The sequence below is a fragment of the Oryzias latipes genome, chromosome 6 (genome assembly GCF_053564925.1).
Source record: "Oryzias latipes strain Hd-rR chromosome 6, Olatipes_Hd-rR_3.1".
NCBI lineage: Eukaryota > Metazoa > Chordata > Actinopteri > Beloniformes > Adrianichthyidae > Oryzias > Oryzias latipes.
The window spans coordinates 7,252,911-7,272,747 of NC_136242.1; the positions used below are offsets into that span (position 1 = coordinate 7,252,911).

The 19,837-nt window shown below is 45.5% G+C and overlaps 1 protein-coding gene and 1 long non-coding RNA gene across 3 annotated transcripts; one reads left to right on the forward strand and one right to left on the reverse strand.

Annotated features, from left to right (window-relative positions):
• Positions 1–163: 163 nt before the first annotated feature.
• tbc1d15 (TBC1 domain family, member 15) lies at positions 164–19,187 on the forward strand. Of its 2 annotated transcripts, none has more exons than XM_004069356.4 (17): positions 164–275; positions 2,729–2,824; positions 3,146–3,220; positions 6,531–6,669; positions 7,405–7,612; positions 8,617–8,716; positions 8,876–9,070; positions 9,895–10,023; positions 11,288–11,391; positions 11,480–11,574; positions 12,579–12,695; positions 14,181–14,281; positions 14,354–14,453; positions 14,529–14,626; positions 15,495–15,611; positions 16,021–16,107; positions 18,571–19,187. In XM_004069356.4, the coding sequence occupies exons 1-17, from the start codon at positions 252–254 to the stop codon at positions 18,718–18,720; spliced, it is 1,935 nt and encodes a 644-aa protein (XP_004069404.1). In that variant the 5' UTR covers positions 164–251; the 3' UTR covers positions 18,721–19,187. The 2 variants fall into 2 exon arrangements, with proteins under 2 accessions (XP_004069404.1, XP_078804459.1); XM_078948333.1 differs by having other exon boundaries at positions 238–511.
• LOC144992406 (uncharacterized) lies at positions 230–645 on the reverse strand. Its single transcript, XR_013656315.1, has 2 exons — positions 533–645; positions 230–433 (listed from the first exon to the last, which is right to left on the reverse strand). It is a non-coding gene; the product is annotated as an uncharacterized LOC144992406 (long non-coding RNA).
• Positions 19,188–19,837: the final 650 nt, after the last annotated feature.

The following is a 19,837-nucleotide window of genomic DNA, read 5'->3' on the forward strand; positions in this document are numbered from 1 at the left end:
ATAGTTTTAAAAATAGACTTGTTAGTTTTTTTATTTTGTGTTTTTCTCTAGAAGTCTTTTTTAAATTAGGCTTAATTTAAAGTAAAATAAAACGTGTTTGAGTTGCGTTATGTCCTTTTTTATTCTGCTTGAATCTTTGTTGTCATATTTAACCGGAAACTGATGTGCTGTTAACCGGAAGCTGATCTGGCGCTGTTGTTTTGGTCCGTATCAGTCACGTGAGCTTCTTCGTCACAGGACAGAGCAGCGACATGGCGGCGGAGTTCGCGCCGAAGGTAACCGTGCTCACAACCGGGCAAGATCGCACCCGAGTCACCGTTTGGCACTACGCGAGTCGGGTTCCGGATCCGCCGTGTGTTGTTAGCTTTCCGCGGCGGAGTCACGTCGTAGGTGGGCGTTCCTGTCAGACCCGATCCAGCTGTCCGCCTCGGTCCTAGACCCGCAAGTGACAGAACCGAGCTTTCAGCGGACACCAGATTCGCCAGACAAAACCCGATCTAAAAAGTTTAAGGTACAAAGAAGTGACTGCTACCAGCTCTGTCGAACCGGAACTCGATGTGAAGTTTTGTTAAAGTTCTACTTTAGTTGTTCTGGTCAGCCGCTCGCTGGGTTTGCGCGTCTAAAACCTGCTTCGTTCCGTTTACGTCACCAGTGACTAACCGTTGTGTCACTGCCATCAGGACCAAAAGTCACGCGGGAGAGCAGAACACGCACGCTCTTCCCTCCACCTGCGCCAAACTGCTCAGATTCTGGTTCTGTTCCAGCCCTGATGAGTCTGCTGTTCCTCAGGTCCAGAACACGTGATCCAGCTGTCAGGATGACAGAACATCTGCAGAACAAACTGTCACACAGCTGTCCACTGTTGTGTAGTTTGAGAGGCGTGTTGTGCACAGGCAGGACATTACAATGAACCGCAAGCACACAAATGTTTAGCATCTGTACAAAAATAGAAGTGCAGAATGCATCAATGGTGACCTTTTGCATAACAATTGCTGTTGTTTTGCAAATGTATCACAAACTTTTGTCTTTCGAAAATTATTTATGGGACCTCACTACAGCCCATCAACACAAAACTCTACACACACAAATGGCAGTCACAAGTATTCTGTCTGATCTCATCAACGACTATAACCTTTCCCCTGTCAGCAGCCAGCAGCTGTTGAACTGAGGAACTGCATTTAATAGCATGTTTTTGTTTAACGTAACTCGTTCACCTTTCGGCATATCCCTTCAGGGGTCGCCACTCGCCACAGCAAATCCGCTTTCACTGATTGGCACATTTGGTGTGGCACGGCACTCAGGGCTAGGGACCTGCACAGGGAAACCCAGAGTAGGCCCCCTTGTGGCAGGGCAAAGGCCCAAGGACCCACACTGGATAAGCTCCTTGACACCCCCCTGATTTCCCTTGTGCCAGTCCTACATGCAGCCGACTGGGTTATTGAGACACCTTATTTAACATCACATGTTGCAAAAATGATTTAAAGTCCTCAAATAAATGTGAAGTATTGCCAGCGATACATGCCCACTTTTAGACCTTCTGTTATTGCAGAAAGAAAGGAAGTTGAGAGCTGACTGTAATTATGCAAAAATGTGAATGTTTTGTTCTTTAGAATTATTCAGCACATTTGGAAGTTTTTCTCTGGAAATGTTTTGATTCCATTGCTGTCGGTTCAGGAGAGAGGAAAGACAGCACGCTCTTTACGTATATTTTTCTTTAAGTATTTTTGAAAAGAGGATTTACACTTCAGTAGTTTCCACAGAGGCGTGTTCCACAGCTTTGTGGTTTTATACACAAGTGTAGGGTTTTCACTCAGATATAATGCTGTGCAGTTTCACGTAGACTGTGCATTATAAAAGGGTAGTTTTCACAAAGAGCTGTTATACTGGTGTGTACTTTTACACAGATGTGGTATACAAGTGTGTAGTTTTTACACAGATGTTACTAGTATGTCGTTTTTAAACAGGTGTGTTGTATTAGTGTGTAGATTTACACTGGTGTGGTATATTGGTATGTATTTTTACACAGGTGCCTTTTAAAGTGTGTATTTTTCACACAGGTGGTTTATACTGGTGTCTAGATTTACACAGGTGTTACTAGTATGTAGTTTTTAAACAGGTGCGTTATTTTAGTGAGTAGATTTACACTGGTGTCTTTTAAAGTGTAGTTTTTACTCAGGTGTGTTATACTGGTGTGTATTTTTACACAGGTGTGGTATACTGGTGTGTAGTTTTACACAGGTGTGGTATACTGGTGTGTAGTTTTACACAGATGTTACTAGTATGTAGTTTTTAAACGGGTTTGTTATATTAGTGTGTAGATTTACACTGGTGTGGTATATTGGTATGTACTTTTACACAGGTGCCTTTTAAAGTGTGTATTTTTCAAACAGGTGTTTTATACTGGTGTCTAGTTTTACACAGGTGTTACTAGTATGTAGTTTTTAAACAGGTGCGTTATTTTAGTGTGTAGATTTACACTGGTGTCTTTTAAAGTGTGTAGTTTTTACACAGGTGTTATACTGGTGTGTAGTTTTACACAGGTGTGGTATACTGGTGTGTGGTTTTCACACAGGTGTGGTATACTGGTGTGTAGTTTTCACACAGGTGTGGTATACTGGTGTGTAGTTTTACACAGGTGTGCTATACTGGTGTGTAGTTTTACACAGGTGTTTTATACTGCTGTGTAGTTTTACACAGGCGTGTACACTTGTTTCTGTACTTTTCACAGGTGATCTTTGAACATGACGGCGTTTTCATCCATCCAAGCGCCGAAGACGGAGAGCAGGATCTTCTGATCTCAGGTTCCCTCAGGATCCTTGACAAGGTCAGTAATGAGATGGTCGGCTGCATCATTGCCATGGAAATGCTGTTTTACTTTGTGTTTTGGAGGGGGGTTCTGGTAACTGTGACGGTATCTCGGTAACAGGAGGCTGACTGCAAAAAGTGTAGAGGCTGGCTCTAAGGGGGACAGACATGATAATGATAAGGATGATAATAAACATGTACAACAACTATCGTTACTTCAGGCTGAAGCTTTTGCGCCTTGTTTGAAAACATTGTCATCATCGTTTTATTTCCTATTTTCGCCCACAGGGGGCGAGGTTCTCTGATAACAGATGACCTCAAAGCCGTGTTCTCTTTCCAGGATGCCGAGATGGTGGTGGAGTTCAGGCCTCTGGAGGACGCCGTTGATCCATCCAACATGCTTTGTGCTGGAAAGGTCTGTTTGATCCATTTGCTGCTCACTGAGCTTAAGTGCTTTGAAGCTTGAATTAGATGTGCAGGCCTTTGTTTTGTTCACAAACAGACAAATATCCAGCAGGTAAGCAGGTAGAATAACACTACGCAGGTCGAAACGCTGGTCCAGTGCTGACCCATGCTGGTTAAAAAAAACCCTCATACCCGACATCATCCATCACGTCCAGCTCCAGCCAAATGAAGTCAATTCATAGGCCATTTTTTCACGATGCTGACACCACCATGTTGGAGCCAGACGACATCAGTGAGCAGTGATTGGTCAGTCTGAGTCAACATTTATAAGGCAACCGCTCTTATTCGTCAGGACTGACGAAGGCCACACCCCTACCACTTGCACTACCACAAAATCTGTCAAACATTTTGGATATTGGACCTGTGGGCCACCAGGCACCACCTCCTTTTTATTGAAGCATCTGATTGGTTAGTTTATAACTTCAATAACTTGCAAAGTTATATAACATAAAAATATATTCAAAAAAAGAGGATTATCAAGATCATGTTAAAAAAGGTATCAGATGAAGAATGTTTATTCTGACCAATAGAATGACTGAGGAACAGCTGTTTATTTTTCTATAGACGTCTATGGGATTTTGGCCTCTTGGAGCCAGCGGGTACTTCCTGTTCAGATCTAGAGAGGGAGGAGCCACTCAGTCCAGTTCTTTAGAACAGTCAATGGTTTGTCGATTTACTCATTTTGCCACCAGTCTCGCAGATATAGTTGTCCTTTGACCACGATGTCCATGAATGCATCAGTGTGACAGAACAATGCTTCAAAACATCACGCCACACTGTGAAGACACACCCCTAAATCACCCCCCACACACACACACACACATACACTGCTCCAACACCCACTCATCCCGGTGCTCAGACGACTTCATGCCCTCAGCGAGGCCGGGGCGTACAAATCTTTTACGGTTTAGGAGTTGGAGAGGTGCTAAAGAATGCAGGCCGGCTATCTAGCTAGACATTTAAATCACCTGACAAAAGATCACTTCTTCAAATAAAAACAAAACTTTAAAAAAACAACATTTAAAATAACTTATAGACCTTATGCTGGAGGCAATGTGGAAAAATTGGTGATCATACACATATTTTCTTTGATTGCCCAGTTATCTGTGAATTTTGGAAAGATATTAATAGGGAGATTGAATCTATTGTAAAACATGACATTCCTTTAAGTACTCTGTTGTATCTGCTTGGTGTATTTCCAAAAGACTTTGATGCTGATCAAACATATATAATGCGCATTTTACCACTGGTCGCAAAAAAAAACACATAACAGGAAATTGGAAAAATGTAACATCACCTTCTGTAACTGAATGGAAACAAAGAATCAAACACGTTTATTTGATGGAAAAAATGACAGCATCCCTTCAACTAAAAACAGAAATCTTTGAACGTTGATGGCACGCGATTACATTTTATTTGTTGTGACTGTTCTTTGTACCTTTGTTTATGGTTGTATTAATATATGGTTAACTGAATTGCTTGTCACGTCTTGCATGAATGCATTTTTTATTTTATTGTTTTGTTTTATCTGCTGTACACTATATTGAATGTGGACTTACGGTCAAACTTGTTTCAGGGAATTGTTATGTTTGTTTTGTGTTGTGATGAGAAAACAAAAACAAAATGTTAAAAAAAAAATATTGATAACCTTTAGAAATAAGTTCAGTTATTACAGATATTTTTAACATTTCTTTTAATAGAGTATCAATCCATAGATTTTTTTCCTGGCATTGCTGTAGACTATGTTAACTAAAAGAACAGCAGTTTTAAAAAAACTTAAAGCTAAGTTTATATTTATTTTAACCCAAACTTTAAGGCAGTAATACCTGAATGTCTGTTAGTGCATTGGAACGCTGGTTGTTTTTCCTCATCGTGGGGGGTATTCCAGGAAGCAGGTAATGCTAGTTACCACAGTAAGTTTCAGGCTAAGGAAGTTGATAACCTCAGCTTTCGGTTCCAGAAATGGAGGTATGTTTTCAGGGTAGGTCAAGTTGCCATAGCAACTCATGCTCTGAACATAACCTGGTCTGGAGCAGGTTTAGTTGAAGCTTAGTTTGTTTTCAGAGAGGTGAAGCAGCATGGCGTGTCCATTTGAAGATGATTTAGTGGATGAAGAAGCTCAGATAATACTTTTTCCACCATGAGAGGGTGATAAGACCACATATGGATGTTGAAAGATAAACTTTTTTACTTTGATCTAAATTAATTATTTGCTTCAGTTAAGATAATTAAATTATTTTGAGTTCAGTCAGCTTAAAAATAACACGTAGTTATCAGAAATTTATTTTACTTTCATTTAAATTAATTCAATTAAGTAGGTGTAACTTTGGTGCTGCTGTTAGAGCGGCACCGCAAGGGATTCTGGGATATCATTCCCTTTGGCTGTTTGGACGGATTTGGGTTTAAGTGTGAGTTTTTGTCCAAATGTGTTTAGTTGTTTAGCTGTTTTACTGTGTTTTATCCAGTTATTTGTCCTGTTATGTTTAATTCTTTCTGCACCATGAGTGAGAGGGAGGGAGAGGAGGATGAGGACATTTAGCGGCCCTGCTGGTGAGTGGTGTAATGATAAAGTCGGAGAAATCTATATTGTTTCTTTTCTTTATCGTTATAAAAATTAGTATATCTGCAGCCTCAAACTTAGAAATATGAGTTCAAGAAGTAAAATAAATCAAGATGGAAAAACATTGACATTTAGATAAATATGTAAATCTGAGGTGTGTGTGGGTGTGTTTGTGGGTGTGTGTGTATTTATATGTGTGTATATATATATATATATATATATATATATATATATATATATATATATATATATACACGTGTCGCAATGAAAATAGAAATAAGATCAGAAACTCTTGCGTTTACTTTGTCCGTTCTTTTTCTCCAAGCAGAAACTCTTTCTTTTACTGATGCAGCCGTATTACTTTTTTGATGGGCATATAATCTTCATACGCCGTCATGAAAATGTCAGACTCCGTCTCACTGAAGTATAGCGCTGTCTTTTTTTCTCCACGTGTTTCCATGGTGACTCTGGAAATCAGCGATCCATTAAGAATGTACTTGCCGTGAACGTGCATTCACCCAGGGTTACCAAGTCGAGCATAATTACGCTAACTCATATCCGGTCTTTTGGAACCGGTAGTTTAAACATGCTTTCTGGAATACCCCCCTGTTTTGACAGTGTTAGATCTTCCATCATAAAACAACACTCATTTCAAGGTGACGGTTGCAGGGCTCTGATGGAGTCTGGTTTTGTTCTCCAGGATTCCAGCTCAGTGGTGGAGTGGGTTCAGAGTCCTCAGGAGCGGAACCAGCACCTGGAGAGCCAGCAGAGTTATGAAACTGAGTGGGACATGGTGAACGCTGTGTCCTTCAAGAAGAAGCCCTGCCCCAACGGAGACGGTGAGACTTGAAACTCTTTCAAAAGATAAAGATAAAGAGAGGCTCATGACCCAGTTCTGCTGAGATGGCTGGGAAAGAGGTATAAATGGAATCATGCAGGTGTCACAAGGTCCACAGCTGCATTACCTTTCCTCTGTCTTAGAATTCAAAATAAAAGTCAATACCCCAAATGGTTTTTATTTTCACAATAAAGCTGCGTTTGCTACACATTTTACGTGGTGCATGTGAAAACGAAAATGCAATCCCCTCTTTGCTTCATCGCTTTAATTACGTCAGAGAACGAGCATTGTTGAAGAAGATGAAAATGAAAAAGCACTTTGGAGGATTAATTTTTAATTTTATTTTTGAGTCATTTGATGCAGTTATTTGTGAAAATGAAAAAGCAATTCTGTTCATCCATTTTAATTGTCAAATTAGACATTTCATATTGAAAATGCTACATATTTACCAGAGAACTTTTTGAAAATGAAATGTCAAATACCATTTTCTTGATCCTTTTAATTAAGTGACAGAATAAGCAGTGTTGAAGAAGAAAAAACGGTTTTGCGGATAGATTTATGTTTTTATTTTTTTGACTCAACCGACGCAGCTTTATTGTGAAAATGAAAAAGCATTTTGGGTATTGACTTTTATTTTGAATTATGAAACGGATATGCTTCCATAGAATCCGGTGTCCGGTTGATGTGACTGTTTTCATTACTATTGAGTTCATAAACCCTGCATCTCGTCTGTCAGGCTCTCTGAACCACAGTCATGAGAGGAGCCGTTGGGCGTTCTCAGTCAGCATCAGTGACCTCAGGTCCATCACCGTGAAGGACGAAGGGTGGACCTTCCTCATCCTCCAGCTGAAGGAGTCCTCCACGCCCCTGCCACCCCTGCACTTCCACCAGGGCGGCAGTAGAGAGTTCCTGGACAACCTCAGGAGGTTTGCCCTGCTCACAGAGTGAGTCCCATCACGGTTCAGCAGCTCTCTAAAGATAAACTCACACATAACTCAAATGGAAGTTCTCCAACTCACGTCTCCAGGACTTACTTTACTTTACTTTACCGTGGTTTACTTTATTTTAGTTTTTAGTTTAGATTAGCTTGGCTTACTTTACTTCCCTCTAGCTACCTTAGTTTACTTTACTTTACTTTGGTGCATTTTCTTTTCTTTATTTTAGTTCACTTTGATTTATTTTACTTTGGTACAGCTTAGTTTACTTTAGTTTTCGTTACTTCACTATAGTGTACTTTATTTTTTTTTTACTCTACTTTATCGTACCTTACTTGATTTTACTTTAGTGTATTATACTAGTTTAGTTTTTTTTTTTTTACTTTGGTTTAATTATTTTACATTAGTTTTTTTAGTTTCTCTCACACTCGTAGTAAAAATACAATTCAATGCTTCAAATATGTATTAAGAAGCAGAATCCAGTCTGAGCAGCGACCAGCAGCTGCTGCTGTTCCCAGACTGCTCAGTCTTTAGTTCTACCTCTTTATAGAAGTACATGTTCATGTCATAGTACATGTGAGAGTATTCAAGTGTCGGATTTTCACGAAATACAGCTCAAGTAGAAGCTCAGTTCTTTGGGAAGCATTATGTCATGGTTGATATTGCTGTGTGTCATAATAGTGTTCAGAGTTGACTAAAGTGCTTCTCACCTTAAAAGTAGAATTCAGAGAATTTCATCAAAATAGAGGAACGCAACAGCTATAGAGATGCAGAAAGCTGCTGCTGCTTGTCCAGCATGCGTTCCAGAGTCTGATGTTAACTCTGGTCCGGATGCAGACCTTCAGGCTGATGCAGATGTCTGCTGCAAAGCAAACCTGAACTCATTAATATGCTCAGGCGCTGAATCTGCAGCACCGACGGATCTTATTAAAGTTCTTATCAGCAGCTGGTGACGCATGCAGGCCTCGCACAGACCCCCCCCACTGATGCTTGAATGGTCTCCCCCCCCCCAGGTCTGCAGATGATGGCTCATGTCTGCTGGTTAGCACCCCAAACAAAGCTTTGTCGCAGTCCTTTGAGAATCTCCTGGAAGACAACCTTGGAGTCATTCATGTAAGAGTCCGGCTGGTTCAGGGGTTGATGGGAATGTTTGGTTTGGGGAACTGGGGGGGTCGTTGTGCATCAGGCTTCCTCCGGTGGTTTAGGTACACCTTTTTCGGCTGAAGCTGCTGCATAACAGAAGCTGAACTCTGCTCTGTCGTCATACTGCAGAAGTTTAGGCAAGATCCATACGTGGCCACGCTTGGCAGCTTCTCCAAAGTTACCAACTACATTTATGATGCTCTGCGAGGTGCGGAAGAGCAGCAACAGCGGCCCCCAGAGGAGGTGGCAGAACTGCTGGGTGAGGTCATCCCTGGCCTGGAGATCAACCAGCAGGAGGAGCCAGGCTTCGAGGTCATCACCAGGGTAAGAGGAGCACACGGCCCCGTCTGCAGAAACACACAAAGGAGGCTCCGAAGAGGGCAACACAACCGCTGATTGAACACCTTTAAATGGAGACTGCAGGTCAGAGGTCGAGACAAATGCAGAAGGGACAGTGACACCCATTTAGATTTTTTCATGACTTTGTGGGCTCAAATACAAATGCACTTAAACTGGTTTCAGTAGTTTAGCTTCAACACGCTCCCTGCTCTGCTCCATTCTGATGCATCCATTCACAGACAGACAGATCCATGGACGTCTTTGTTTTCCTCGTCTGAGCTGGAATCTGGATCAGACCTGTACAGCTGGATAGATCTGATAGTGCGGCCGTTTTTGTTGGACCAGTAATGTTAGGCTGGGATTGTGAGGGGCTGTAAGCTAATGGGAGGGAGTGTAAACAGAGATCTCTCAGCAACAGGAAAGGTAAAGGGGGCGGGGTTGCTCTGAAAGACAACAGGTGTTTTTATTTTGGCTAAAAACAGCATACTCCTAATCAAAAATCCTTTGATCAATTAAAATGGATGAAAAGGTTTTCGGGAAGAGATTAGAACAACGAAAACTGCCATTTTTGACTTTCAGTGCTGTTAAAAAACAGCACTGAAAGTCAAGGAGTCTTAGAAATTCATCTGAGAAAGCACTGATGAACAGAATGACATGACAGCTGAGCAGTCATGAAAGTGTGTGCTTTGTTTTTGTTACCACACTCGGGTGTTAGGCACTCTGGGACGCCGCTGTTTGTTTCCCCTTCATACTGGGGGAGGGACACGTCTCCAAACAGTCAGCAGCAGTGACGTTTGTGTCATTGTCAGACCGATCTAGGACAGCGGCCTCAGGTGAGCCGCTGGGAACCGCTGAGTGCAGAAGACTGGACCAATCAGCTGGACGCAGAGGGGCGGGTCTTGGACGTTGCACATGTCAAACACGCCGTCTTCAAAGGAGTGAGTTTCCCGGCCGATTTCGCTGAAACAAATACAACACAAAGCAAAATACACACCAAACACACAATCCCAGTCCTGCTCGGAGAGCTGAGTCTTAGACTCACAAATGTCTTTGGTTCACAAAGTATGACTGCAATGCAAATGCACAGGTCACTCAGTCTGACCTCTGTGTGACCTGCAGAGTCACTCAGTCTGACCTCTGTGTGACCTGCAGAGTCACTCAGTTTGACCTCTGTGTGACCTGCAGAATCACTCAGTCTGACCTCTGTGTGACCTGCAGAGTCACTCAGTCTGACCTCTGTGTGACCTGCAGAGTCACTCAGTCTGACCTCTGTGTGACCTGCAGAGTCACTCAGTTTGACCTCTGTGTGACCTGCAGAGTCACTCAGTTTGACCTCTGTGTGACCTGCAGAGTCACTCAGTCTGACCTCTGTGTGAACTGCAGGGTCACTCAGTCTGACCTCTGTGTGACCTACAGGGTCACTCAGTCTGACCTCAGGTCACACAGTCTGACCTCTGTGTGACCTGCAGGGTCACTCAGTCTGACCTCTGTGTGACCTGCAGGGTCACTCAGTTTGACCTTTGTGTGACCTGCAGGGTCACTCAGTCTGACCTCTGTGTGACCTACAGGGTCACTCAGTCTGACCTCAGGTCACACAGTCTGACCTCTGTGTGACCTGCAGGGTCACTCAGTCTGACCTCTGTGTGACCTGCAGGGTCACTCAGTTTGACCTTTGTGTGACCTGCAGGGTCACTCAGTCTGACCTCTGTGTGACCTGCAGAGTCACTCAGTCTGACCTCTGTGTGACCTGCAGGGTCACTCAGTTTGACCTTTGTGTGACCTGCAGAGTCACTCAGTCTGACCTCTGTGTGACCTGCAGAGTCACTCAGTCTGACCTCTGTGTGACCTGCAGAGTCACTCAGTCTGACCTCTGTGTGACCTGCAGAGTCACTCAGTCTGACCTCTGTGTGACCTGCAGAGTCACTCAGTTTGACCTCTGTGTGACCTGCAGAGTCACTCAGTCTGACCTCTGTGTGACCTGCAGGGTCACTCAGTCTGACCTCTGTGTGACCTGCAGAGTCACTCAGTTTGACCTCTGTGTGACCTGCAGAGTCACTCAGTCTGACCTCTGTGTGAACTGCAGGGTCACTCAGTCTGACCTCTGTGTGACCTACAGGGTCACTCAGTCTGACCTCAGGTCACACAGTCTGACCTCTGTGTGACCTGCAGGGTCACTCAGTCTGACCTCTGTGTGACCTGCAGGGTCTGTGTCACGCCGTCAGGAAGGAGGTGTGGAAGTGTCTGCTGGGATATTCACCATGGAGCAGCACGCTGGAGGAGAGGAAGCTCCTGCAGAGGAACAAAACGTATACTGGTGACCTTACCACTGTCAGCTGACTGCATCTGCAGCAGATGCTGTTCCCATGGAAACGTGGTTGTTTGTGTCCGCCGCAGAGACGAGTACTTCAGGATGAAGCTGCAGTGGAAGTCCGTGAGTGAGGAGCAGGAGAGGAGAAACTCCAGGTTGAGAGACTACAGGAGTCTGATTGGTGAGGAAGACGCTCTGTGTCTGTGTCCTAATCTTCATCCTCCACCTCTTTTCCAATGTTTCTCCTGCTTTTTGTCGATCTGCTCTATTCACGCTAGCATTCCCCTGGTCTCTTCAGTAATCTTTTCATTGTCGTTCACCTTTTTGTTCTGCTTGCTGTGGAACTCTTCTCCTTATGGAGGAGGAAGCCGGATAAAACCCACGCATGCCTGAGGTGAACATGCAAACGCCACACAGAAAGGTCCTCCATTGGTGTTCTGGTTCAGGTCCCCCAGCCGGGACTTGAACCGGGACTTGAGCCTTCTTGCTGTGTGGCGAGAGCGCTAAACACTGCACATTAAAAAAAAACTGGTAGAAACATAAAAAAGTATTTAGAAAAATTAATTACCTTTTAGAAAGAATGTCATTTTATTTGGTTTTTGTGAGGTTTACGTAAAATTACATAAAATTTCAAACTTGAAGGAAAAACAAAAACCTGGGCACATCTTTAACTAATTTAGTTAAAAATTATTATTGAAAACTATCACAACATCAAGGAAAACAGCTGAATCTTCACATTTTTTGTTTCTCAATCATTACAAGAAATTTTCGTGAGATCGTAGAGAAACTAAACATCAATACCGACGATTGAGTTTCTCTTTTTTTTACATTTTTGGTTTCTGGTGTGCGGCGGGATTTTTGTCGAGGAAAAAGTGTACCTCGGCTTGAAAAAGGTTGAAAAACGCTGTTCTAGAGCACACTGGTCCTGGGGGAGACGCAAAAAAACCAAAACAACCCAAGCTCAGAAATGAACTCCGTTACTTCCTAAAAGGTCTAAAAGTTTGGAGAGGGCAGTCTTTCTGAGACTGAAGCCCCCAACCCAAGCATCAGATGATCTTAAGTCAACATCACAGTACTTTAAGTACTTTTTGATTTAAAGAGGATGGAGAATGTGGAGACTGCTGAGTCTTGTGCCTGTTCTGTTGGCGCTGCAGCTTCTTTATGGTTATCTGTCTCTGTTTCCAGAGAAAGATGTGAATCGGACCGACAGAACCAACCGGTTCTACGAAGGGATCGACAACCCTGGCCTGGCTCTGCTGCACGACATCCTGATGACCTACTGCATGTACGACTTCGACCTGGGTGAGAGCTGGCGGAAGACTGTTGCCCCCACCTCATGTTTTTCAACCTCATTCATTCCCGTTCTGAATGAGGAGACCACTGAGTGACCCCCACGTTATAAACCTTTAGACCAACAGTGGAATTCAGCATGAGGAGGAACTTCTCATGTAAATCTCCACGATCCAATAAAAAGCAGCGTGAACCAGAAGTAAATCTGAATACTGCCGATTGAATCTTCTACCTGTAATCCAGAGGAGCAGCAGTCTAAGCAGAGATCCGAGGACCTCCCTCCCCACAGGAACTTCTTCCAGTTTTTTGGGAGAACCACATGGTCCTCCCAGACCAGCCAATCAACAAAGTCCCTCCAGCGCAAGATCTGGTCTTATTAGTGATGGATCAGCTTCACTGCAGCCGCTACACCTATCGATCCAAAGCTCGATCCTTCACCTGTGAGCAAGATCCCAGATACTAAAACTCTCTGTCTGCCTACCCAAAGAGGGTGCACCCTCATTCTGATCGAGAACCATGGCATCCAACTTTTAAGTGCTAATTCCTGCTTCAGTTGTTTCGAACTTGGCGGTAAACTGTCCCAGAACACACTGAAAGAGCTGGTTTTACAGAAACCACCAGAACAACATCATCACAATATAGATGTCCTGGTCGTGCTCAAACATAGTGTTCATTATGGACTAACTGTGACTGACACAGAAGTCTAATAACAAAGCACCACTCTGGTTCAGATCAGGCAAACCATTCTTCTTGATCACGCCCCTCCAGCTATTGCTGTCATTGCCCATGTGTCTGGTGATGTCTCTCAGTAGAACACTGAAGTCCCCTTCAAAGCACTTTTTGGTACATTTCCTAGAGACTCTGAGAAGCTTGGGTTTGGCCCATAAGCCAACACCACAGTGAGAGACCTGTCTCTGTCCTGGAGACATGGGGACTTCACCCATATGCCCATCAGGGTACATGGCAGCTGAACTGGGGTGCTTCTCAGTACGGACAAGTCCAGACTGGAAAAAGGTCCATCTCCTCTTGAAAGCGTTGTGTCTCCGTTGACGCTTGGGGTCCTTCCCGCTCAATAAGGTGACGTTCCATGTCCCAGTGGTTAGAACCCATTTCTAATGGATTTGGTCTTCAAGGCAGCAGCTTTTGACCACTGCCAGAATCACATGACACCTGGGATGGTGAATGGATGGGGAGGGGAGGTGATCCAACAGGGCTCCAAGTAGGAGCCCTGTTGGAAAGTCTGGGTTGTCACCCGAGACCTGTCAGCCAAAGGAGACCCAGGAGAATTTACCCCAAACATGAAAACCCCGGAGTCACTCAAGCCTCCCCATCATGATATGCTGGCAGTTAATGGAGGAGTCCATTAAAATAATTCAAAGCCTGATCCGCTTTCCAGCCTGAGGACACCCTTCTGGCGTTATACATTTAGCTGGCAGATGGGGTGAGTCACCTGGTGCAGGAGCTTCATTCGTTTCTAACTGTGTGCCCATTCTCCAGGTTATGTCCAGGGCATGAGCGATCTGCTCTCCCCCATCCTCTATGTCATGGAGAATGAGGTGGATGCATTCTGGTGCTTTGTTTCCGTCATGGACCAGATGGTGAGTTCTGTGAGAGTCAGCAGCAGGCCAAGGTAGACTAACCTCGCTGAGGGTTCCTCTTGTGTGTCACAGCACCAGAACTTTGAGGAGCAGATGCAGGGCATGAAGACACAGCTGATCCAGCTCGGCACACTGCTCAGACTACTGGACCCCACCTTCTGGAACTACCTGGGTATTTGGTGTGGATGTTGGAGATTGGAGCTTCTGCTGTTTGGCCGTACTCACTGTTGGTTCTTGTCCCCTCCAGAGGTTCAGGAGTCGGGTTACCTGTACTTCTGCTTTCGCTGGCTGCTTATCCGCTTTAAGAGAGAGTTCAGCTTTCAGGACGTTCTGCGGCTCTGGGAGGTGAGTGTGGTTCTAAAAAGGTTCTAATTGGACGGCTCGTGCAGAATCGTCAAACCATGACCCAAGAGTTCTCCTCAAAGACACGATAAGTCGACCTCAGAGGGCAAAGAACGACCATCCAGACCAACATTTTTACAGACCCACCCCAGTGAAAATTGTGTTTTGAGCATGTTCTTGTAGCATTTTTGTCATGATGGAGGACATAGACACAAAAATCGAGTTTAAAACCTCATTTATGAGTATTACTTTTTTTAAATTGTGAAGTCTTCAGGATTTTCATTATGTCTAAAAACGGCATCATCATAATGACATGACCAGTGGGAATACTTTTACAATAGATACAAATGTAGTTGGAGTGGGTCTTAAACCTATTACAATCAAAGTTACTTAATTATGAGTAAAGTGCCTTTCATTTCTTTACATAGAACATAAATAAATCTTCATAAGTCTTCCCAAATATTCTCTGGATTTCATATTTGAAGTCTCTGTTGAATAAAAAAGAATGTAGCTTAAACAGAGTTTTAGGTTAAGTTATTTTTTACCTTACAGTGAATGCAGTTTTAAATTAAAACCATATGAACAGTATAAATAATACCAAGTATTCATTTATTCAGAGTCATTGTTGTCTATATCTTCAGCTGTGTATCAAACTAAATATCAAACACTCACAGCATCAGTGAGATTGTTGTCCAGGCGAACCTTTGCGGTCTCCAAGCTGTGACTCACTCTGGGTGCTTGTTATTGTTGAGCATGGATTGTTGTGTATAGCTGTGTTTAATGACGGTTTTTAGAAGATACAGAACTTGATGGATCAGGGCTCGGATCCTCCTGAGGTCTGACATGCCGTCTGCTCTCTGCTCTCACTCAGGTGTTGTGGACCGGGCTTCCCTGCCAGAACTTTCACCTGCTGGTGTGCTGTGCCATCCTGGATTCAGAAAAACAGAAGATCATGGAGGAGAACTTTGGCTTCAACGAGATTCTGAAGGTGAGTCCAGCCTGAAGGCCTCCAAGTAGGTCAGAAGGTTAGGAGTCAGGATTAAGAAGCAAGCAAGGAGTGAAAGACACACTCCCATGAAAATGATGTTTTTGTGGCATTTTTCTCATGATGGTGGACACGTATAAAGAAAGCTACGCTTAAAAGTGCACTTCTGAGTATTTCTTTTAAATCATAGTGAATCAGAAGCAGACAAAAAAAGCAGTTAGAAAAAGCTTCTTGCTGTTATGCACAAACTACAACCGGCAGGCCCAAGTCTCCCTGCTCCACTCATTTCTGATGCATCCACCTGCAGACCAAAAGATCCATGAACGTCTGAGCTGAAAAATCTATTGGTCACATCCGGACCACCTGTGACATCCATGCACGAGTCATTAATGTGTGCACGTGTTTGTTTCAGCACATCAATGAGCTCTCCATGAAGCTGGACATTGAGGAGATTCTGCAGAAGGCGGAAGGACTCTTCCTGCAGATGAAGAGCTGCAAGGTGAGCCTGGCACCTGCATGCCTGTGTCTGTGCATGCATACGTGTGCCTGTGCGTGCATGCGTGTGTCTGTGCGTGCATGCGTGTGTCTGTGCGTGCATGCGTGTGTCTGTGTGTACATGCTTGTGTCTGTGCTTACATGCGTGTGTCTGTGCGTGCCTGTGTGTAACTGTGCGTGCATGCATGTGTCTGTGCTTACATGCGTGTGTCTGTGCGTGCATGCGTGTGTCTGTGCGTGCATGCATGTGTCTGTGTGTACATGCTTGTGTCTGTGCGTGCATGCGTGTGTCTGTGCGTGCATGCATGTGTCTGTGTGTACATGCTTGTGTCTGTGCGTGCATGCATGTGTCTGTGTGTACATGCTTGTGTCTGTGCGGGCCTGTGTGTGTGTATGCGTGCCTGTGTGTGTCTGTGCGTGCATGCGTGTGTCTGTGCTTACATGCGTGTGTCTGTGCGTGCATGCATGTGTCTGTGTGTACATGCTTGTGTCTGTGCTTACATGCGTGTGTCTGTGCGTGCATGCGTGTGTCTGTGCGTGCATGCATGTGTCTGTGTGTACATGCTTGTGTCTGTGCTTACATGCGTGTGTCTGTGCTTACATGCGTGTGTCTGTGCGTGCATGCATGTGTCTGTGCGTGCATGCATGTGTCTGTGTGTACATGCTTGTGTCTGTGCTTACATGCGTGTGTCTGTGCGTGCATGCGTGTGTCTGTGCGTGCATGCATGTGTCTGTGCGTGCATGCGTGTGTCTGTGTGTACATGCTTGCGTCTGTGCTTACATGCGTGTGTCTGTGCGTGCATGCGTGTGTCTGTGCGTGCATGCATGTGTCTGTGCGTGCATGCGTGTGTCTGTGTGTACATGCTTGTGTCTGTGCTTACATGCGTGTGTCTGTGCGTGCATGCGTGTGTCTGTGCGTGCATGCGTGTGTCTGTGCGTGCATGCGTGTGTCTGTGCGTGCATGCATGTGTCTGTGCGTGCATGCATGTGTCTGTGCGTGCATGCAAGTGTCTGTGCGTGCATGCATGTGTCTGTGTGTACATGCTTGTGTCTGTGCTTACATGCGTGTGTCTGTGCGTGCATGCATGTGTCTGTGCGTGCATGCATGTGTCTGTGTGTACATGCTTGTGTCTGTGCTTACATGCGTGTGTCTGTGCGTGCATGCGTGTGTCTGTGCGTGCATGCGTGTGTCTGTGCGTGCATGCGTGTGTCTGTGCGTGCCTGTGTGTGTCTGTGCGTGCATGCGTGTGTCTGTGCTTACATGCGTGTGTCTGTGCGTGCATGCGTGTGTCTGTGCGTGCATGCATGTGTCTGTGCGTGCATGCGTGTGTCTGTGTGTACATGCTTGTGTCTGTGCTTACATGCGTGTGTCTGTGCGTGCATGCGTGTGTCTGTGCGTGCATGCGTGTGTCTGTGCGTGCATGCATGTGTCTGTGTGTACATGCTTGTGTCTGTGCTTACATGCGTGTGTCTGTGCGTGCCTGTGTGTGTCTGTGCGTGCATGCGTGTGTCTGTGCTTACATGCGTGTGTCTGTGCGTGCATGCATGTGTCTGTGCGTGCATGCGTGTGTCTGTGTGTACATGCTTGTGTCTGTGCTTACATGCGTGTGTCTGTGCGTGCATGCGTGTGTCTGTGCGTGCCTGTGTGTGTCTGTGCGTGCATGCATGTGTCTGTGCGTGCCTGTGTGTGTCTGTGCGTGCATGCATGCGTCTGTGCTTACATGCGTGTGTCTGTGCGTGCCTGTGTGTGTCTGTGCGTGCATGCATGTGTCTGTGCGTGCCTGTGTGTGTCTGTGCGTGCATGCATGTGTCTGTGTGTACATGCTTGTGTCTGTGCTTACATGCGTGTGTCTGTGCGTGCCTGTGTGTGTCTGTGCGTGCATGCGTGTGTCTGTGCTTACATGCGTGTGTCTGCGCGTGCATGCGTGTGTCTGTGCGTGCATGCATGTGTCTGTGCGTGCATGCGTGTGTCTGTGTGTACATGCTTGTGTCTGTGCTTACATGCGTGTGTCTGTGCGTGCCTGTGTGTGTCTGTGCGTGCATGCATGTGTCTGTGCTTACATGCGTGTGTCTGTGCGTGCATGCGTGTGTCTGTGCGTGCATGCATGTGTCTGTGTGTACATGCTTGTGTCTGTGCTTACATGCGTCTGTCTGTGCGTGCCTGTGTGTGTCTGTGCGTGCATGCATGTGTCTGTGCTTACATGCGTGTGTCTGTGCGTGCATGCGTGTGTCTGTGCGTGCATGCGTGTGTCTGTGCGTGCATGCGTGTGTCTGTGCGTGCATGCGTGTGTCTGTGCGTGCATGCATGTGTCTGTGCGTGCATGCGTGTGTCTGTGTGTACATGCTTGTGTCTGTGCTTACATGCGTGTGTCTGTGCGTGCATGCGCGTGTCTGTGCGTGCATGCGCGTGTCTTTGTGTACCTATGCGTGCATGTGTGTGCGAGTCTGACCTGGTTCTTCTCCTCAGGACCTACCTCGTTCTGTCAACACCATCCTTGGTCTTCAGGAGCAGTGCAGAGAGTCCGACAGCTCAGATTCTGGCTCCGCCGTGGCCCATCGGCCGGCTGACCGGCGGGAAGCCTGTTCCAATGGACACACAGGACACTCGTCACAGTGACGTCCCACGAGCTGGCGTCGTCCTTGGGGGGAGGAGGAGGGGAGCTGAATGAAAATCCTATTTTTGTAAATTGCTGCACATCTGTCCAGCTGCTGGATTTTTTTGGCCATATTTTATAAAAACTCTACAAGTTGGACAGGAACAGGAAGTGCTTTCTGACACGACGTACCTCTGCAGCCAGTCAGAGCCAGAGGGCCCAGTTCAGGAGCTGCCCGACTCACAGGCTGGCAGGCTACCCTGAAGAAAGCCGGCACCGTGTGCAGTCAGCTGGTTCTGGATCAGACCTCCTGCTGGATCGGGTCAACATGTGCTGCCTGATTGGCAGATGAGTTAAACACCAGAAGGAGCCCGGCAGTCTCCACCCTCGGAGTTCTGATTGGAACAGAGTTCTGGTTCTAAACTGATCCAGTGGGTCAGAACAGATCTGTCAAATGTAACTATGTAATAAAAGACCAATGTTTTCTTCAGCTCGAGTTCACTCATTTCAGACGTTTCTCACCTGTCGTGGGGGCGGAGCCTGAGTGGGAACAGGGCAGGATGCACGGGTTTATGGCTGTGTGTTGTCATCAGATGGCAGGAGGTTGTGATCAGAACCTGACCTAGACTCAGTGATTGGCTGCTGCTGTCTGCCCTCTGATGACATCATCAAATCAGCTTGACTGATCTCCTCCTTGGGAAACACTAAACCAGAATCTTCCTCTGGTTCTGAGGGATCCTGGTTGTAGTGGTGCTCACAGACCTTCAGGGTTGATTTGGAGGACGAGGAATGGCCTTGGAGTCTGGTGCTGCAGAACCAGTTCATGCAGCTCTGTATGAGATATATGACCAGAATGATCTCCTTCGTGGGACATCAGATAATAAAGCACCAGAACAGAACAGTGAGTTGTTTGTCCGCTCTGCCTGCAGGACGGTCCAGATCAGTTTGTTCTTCTTTATGCAGAGAAATAAGCCGGCCCCATTCGACCCGGTGATGAAGATGCTGAGGTACGGCAATGGTTCTGACTCCAGGAAGGAGCACCCTCTTTCATTTTTGAAATGTGCCGGCTGCTGCAAATGTCAGCTGCTTTCATGTGAGTGATGGACGTCCCCTCTTCCTCCTCACAGGCGTTAAGCTGAA

Excerpts from the sequence above, each read along its gene's own strand:
- tbc1d15 (XM_004069356.4), top strand. The coding sequence starts at position 252 with ATGGCGGCGGAGTTCGCGCCGAAG. Across the intron at positions 9,071-9,894 it reads GCTTCGAGGTCATCACCAGG|ACCGATCTAGGACAGCGGCC; the intron begins GTAAGAGGAGCA and ends TGTCATTGTCAG. Across the intron at positions 10,024-11,287 it reads AACACGCCGTCTTCAAAGGA|GGTCTGTGTCACGCCGTCAG; the intron begins GTGAGTTTCCCG and ends TGTGACCTGCAG.